Source organism: Hyaena hyaena, unplaced genomic scaffold (assembly GCF_003009895.1).
Source record: "Hyaena hyaena isolate Hyena2069 unplaced genomic scaffold, ASM300989v1 scaffold_1773, whole genome shotgun sequence".
Taxonomy (NCBI): domain Eukaryota; kingdom Metazoa; phylum Chordata; class Mammalia; order Carnivora; family Hyaenidae; genus Hyaena; species Hyaena hyaena.
Genome location: NW_024082403.1, coordinates 45,905 through 50,814, shown reverse-complemented (window position 1 = coordinate 50,814; position 4,910 = coordinate 45,905). Strand labels below are relative to the sequence as shown.

The following is a 4,910-nucleotide window of genomic DNA, read 5'->3' as shown; positions in this document are numbered from 1 at the left end:
TTTCTTAGTCCCCTACAAGCTATGGGACCTTGAGCAACAAATCACCTCACTTCTCTGAGCCTGTTTCCTCACCTATAAAAAAAAAAGTGGCGATAATAAGGATTATAAGAGATGATGCATATGGAAGTACGCTGTGAGCAGTGGTGTACACAGATATACACACATTATGTATGTATATAATAACATCATAATGATATTTAATACCTGCCACTTAGTATAAGCCAGCATTTGCCAAGTGCTTTATATGAATTATCTCTTTTAATCTTCACAGTAATCCTATCAAGTAAATACTGTTATTACCTTCATTTCACAATGAGTAAACCAAGGTATAGAAAGGCAGAGCAAACTGCCCTAGCTCACCTGACAGGTAGGTGGTGAGGCTGGCATAGAAGTCCTGACTCTGGAGCCTGTCGCTAACCATGATGTACCCCTCTTTCCCATTCATAAAGTCCATTACGTAGGAAAGGGAGAGGAAGACTCAGAGACAACAGAGGCAGAGCTGAATATGCGAGGAAAAACCTGGAAGGGGCAGGAGGAAATGCTGAGGTTGATTTTGGAGCCCCCACGGGGGCTTTGCTTCTTTCTCCAGCTTGGATCCAAAGATGCCTCAGTTACTGCGAAACATTAATGGGATCATCGAAGCCTTTGGGCGATACGCCAGGACCGAGGGCAACTGCACAGTGCTCACCCGGGGGGAGCTGAAAAAGCTCCTGGAGCATGAGTTTGCTGATGTCATTGTGGTATGACGTGCCCGGCCAGGTGGGGAGGTGGGGAGAGGAGAGAGGAAAGGGGCTTGCCTGCAGATGCTTTGCTTCAGGAGTCTGAAGAGGTAGCCACTGAAGAGGCAAGCCCAGTGGACCTCCTGGTAGCTGTGGAGGAGGAGAAAAGGAAGGCAAAGGAACAAAGATGGTAGTTTCCCTAGAGAAAATACCTTGATTTCAATTAATTCTAATTGGAGACAAGGTGAAAGGACCCAAAAGGGATAGCTCAGGGAAGAATAGAGCCTTTGGGTATTCTAGAAATGCAAGTAATTGCTGCTTTCTGCTGCTTCTTAAATCTGATGCAGTAGCCATTCCTTATGTCTATCAGAAATTCATCCATTCATTTATTAGCAGCAGAGCTCTGTGTCTTGCAGTTGCAAAAATATTAACTGAATGGTCACATCAGACATGTGTTTCTGAGGGCAAGTTGGGTGTCATCAGCTGGGAGGACACTCTGGGAGCCCCCTCCTTCTCTCCCCCTACCAGCAAAGCAGACCCAGGCCCTTGATGCACTTCCCTGCCTCTCCCTGCCTTTGGTTCCCATCTAATGCAACCTGGACAATGGTCTTAGAGACAGGGCTGTGTAGGCACAGCAGATTGCATACTCAGGCCAACCTGTGGTCCACCAGACCCCACCCACCCCATCTTGGGAAAACATCTGAGCTTCAAAGAAGATCTCACAGAATCTCCTTGAGGCCATGTTCCTTCTGTGCTTCTCCTGGTGTTGGGTGTTGGAGAGAATCTCACTCAGTGCCAGGGGTCAGGGGCAGAGGACAGCCCAAAGAATCATTAAGAGCTCAATCATTCATTCATTCTTCATTGAGTCTTGCTCCAGTTCTCCTGTAAGCCAGAAACTATGCCAGACACAGAGGATATAAATCAAAAGGTTCTTCCTACTCTTGTGAGTAGGGCTGCACACTGAAAGCTATTTAATGTTAGGGCTGCTGTAGCTATGTATGCACCCTGAGCCTGGCACAGGTAGGCTCCCTGACTCAGGGGTGGGAAGACTGCAGACTGAGTGCACTGGCCCAACCACACTTTCCCCAGGGGAGGTATGCTGACTTTGCCTCTTCTCCTCCCCAGAAACCCCATGATCCTGCCACCGTAGATGAAGTCCTGCGTCTGCTGGATGAAGATGACACAGGGGCTGTGGAGTTCAAGGAATTCCTGGTCCTGGTGTTTAAAGTCGCCCAAGCCTGTTTCAAGACACTGAGCGAGAGTCCTGAAGGGGCTTGTGGATCTCAAGAGTCTGGAATCCACCCTACTGGGGACTCACAAGAGCTGGGGGAAAGACAGAGCAGGAGAACTGAGGTGGGGATGGCTAGGGAAGAACAGCATCGTGAGGAGACCCAACATGGACAGAGCACACAAGCCTCCAGAGGACAGGTGGGGTTCGGGGCTCAAACCCATGGTCAGGATATTGGCCAGGATAGGCAGTCTGAGTCTCAGAGACAAGAGAGAGAGAGTTGGCAGACACAAGCTGGGGGATGTGCACAGCAGACCCAGAGAGTGAGAGAAGACAAGAGTCACCAGACCAGAGAGAGGGAGTCAGAGAGACAGTCGCGGGCCAGGGAACAAGACAGAGCCCACCAGACAACTGAACCAGTGACTGGCACTGGAACTCAGACCCAGACAGATGCCACCCAAAGTGTGGAGCAGGACAGGAGTGGTCAAATAGGAAGGCCTGGCACCCAGCCTCAGGAGTCCACCCATGGCCAGACCAGAGGGACTGATGTTCAGGGTCAAGATAGGACCCAGACAAGACAGATGGTGGCAGGAGAACATGTTCCGACTCAAGGAGGTGTCACCCCGACCATGGAGCAGGACAGGAGTGGTCAGATAGGAAGCCCTGGCACCCAGCCGCAGGAGTCCACCCACGGCCAGACCAGAGGGACTGATGTCCAGGGTCAAGATAGGAGCCAGAAAAGACAGGTGGCAAGAGAACATGTTCCGACACCAGGAAGTGTCACCCAGACCATGGAGCAGGACAGGAGTGGTCAGATAGGAAGCCCTGGTACCCAGCTGCAGGAGTCCACCCACGGCCAGACCAGAGGGACTGATGTCCAGGGTCAAGACAGGGGCCAGACAAGCCAAGTGGTAACAGGAGGGCACATGCAGACACAGGCAGGGTCACAAACCCAGACACACACCCAGACCACAAAGCAGGACAAGAGCAGGTCTGCAAGCCGCACAGGGGATAGAGATGAGGGACAGACCCAAAGGCAGTCAGGCAGTGGTCCAAGATGGACACGAGTGGGCCACTATGAAGCAGGAGAGACAGAGCTGGGGGGACAGGCCCAGGCTGGGGCAAACACTCTGACAGGGAGACAGGACTGGAGCAGCACTCACCCAAACTGCAGTGTGACAGGTGGGCAGGCAGAGAGAGAACCCACAGTGGTTACTCCAGAGTGGGTGGATGACCACACAAGAGATCCAGCAAGCCCAAGGCAGGACCAGGGTAGTCTACATTCTAGCATGCCTTCAGCCCAGGGCCAGGAGACAGCCCAGCCAGAAGGGAGGCGCGGCCTCACAGCCAGGGGGCTGTATTCCTACTTCAAAAGCAACAAGCCATGAGTGTCCCAGCCCCAGACTCTAGTGCCCAGTACCAGAAGAAGACAGCTGCAGAGGGTTGGCTTGTCCTACCCTGGCCAGTCCAGGTGGCATGTCCCTGGACATCACCTCTTAATCATGGTGTTTCTCTCTTATGTCTTTCTCAGTGAGACCATTTCTGCAAGGTGCTTTCTATCCTAAATTCCTCTCTCATCTGCTCTGCTGTACAGACCCCCTCAGGAACAGGAAGATACAGAGTCAGTCACCCATTTGTGCCAAATTCTCCTCAGCTTGTGGGGGTTTTCAGAGCTATTTTATCTCTTCCATCTGTCCATTGCTCCATCTATCCTAATGCACCAATAAAACCTTCCTAAGCAACTGGGCTCTGTGTCCCTTTCAATCACTATGGACATGATGGGCTGTGATAATGAACTAGACATGGTCCCTACCCTTGAAGAGCATCTGGTTGGGAAAATAATGTGGGAGATTCCAAGAGTTATAAAAGTGTCAAGAGAGGAGACGTCATATTTTTATACTTGGCAGAGATGGAACAGAAAAGTTTTCAACCATAATAGGTTTTTTTGCAATGCCCTTAAAAGACAAGCAGGATTTAGGTAGGTAGGTAGGTAGGTAGGTAGGTAGGTAGGTAGGTAGATAATACTCTAATTCTAGAATGTTAAGTATCTGTTCACCTGTAAGGCCAACTTAAGGTTACCAATAAATGGAAGAAGTCTACTGGGGACTATGTAGGGGAGAAGGGAAAAGTATGTGTTACCAGGAACTGAGCCAGAAGCCAGAGCCCCAGAAAGTCCTCTGTGTCAGCTATGACCTCTCATTATGTCTCACCAGCTGGATATGAACAAGTTATAGGGTAGAAACTCTTAACTATGGTTTAGTATAATAATCACTTCAGAACTAGTTTTTAAAATATAGATTTATCTGCCTAACTGCAGAAATGCTGAATCCACAGGTTTTGAATGGGGCTTATGAAAACTGTGTAAAAGCTTTGCAATGGGACTCCTGCTTCTGGCAGTGTGGCAGGCTAGACACTCTGAAGGGCCTTCCACAACAAAATAACTAGATCCTGCATACGACATGTTTTCCATTGCATTTTTGGTTTATAGGAAGTAAGGGCAATTTCCAAAGAGAAAACAAAATGTGTTAACAACCCTTAGGCAGGAAAGAGTTAAGATGGCAGACTAGCAGGGGGACCCTATGCTTGCCTCATCCCTAGAACACAGCTAGATAAATACCAAATCATTTTGAACACCCAAGAAATTTGAGGACTGAGAGAACAAACTGCACAACTGGAGAGAGGAGAAGCCACATCATGGAAGGAAGGAGGTGCAGAGACATGATTTGGAGGAGAAAAGAACTGTGGGTACTGTGGAGGGGTGGGAGCCCTGATCACAGAAAGAAGAGAGAAACAGAAAGAGAGAGAAAGAAAGAACACTATACAAGAAACACACTTCCTCAAAATCATTGACAGGGAAAATGAGAGGGGCTGTTCATTGCAAGTAGTTACAAGCAGCAGAGCTCAAAGACTGAAGTTTTGGAAGTCCACGCAATCACCAGGTCAAGCCTGGTGAACATAGTAGT

At 49.3% G+C, this 4,910-nt stretch overlaps 1 protein-coding gene across 1 annotated transcript; it reads left to right on the top strand.

Annotated features, from left to right (window-relative positions):
- The first annotated feature begins 602 nt into the window (after positions 1-602).
- Positions 603-3,335, top strand: CRNN (cornulin). Its single transcript, XM_039224765.1, has 3 exons — positions 603-740; positions 1,845-2,562; positions 2,704-3,335. Exons 1-3 carry the CDS (start codon positions 603-605, stop codon positions 3,333-3,335), a joined length of 1,488 nt encoding a protein of 495 aa, XP_039080696.1.
- Positions 3,336-4,910: the final 1,575 nt, after the last annotated feature.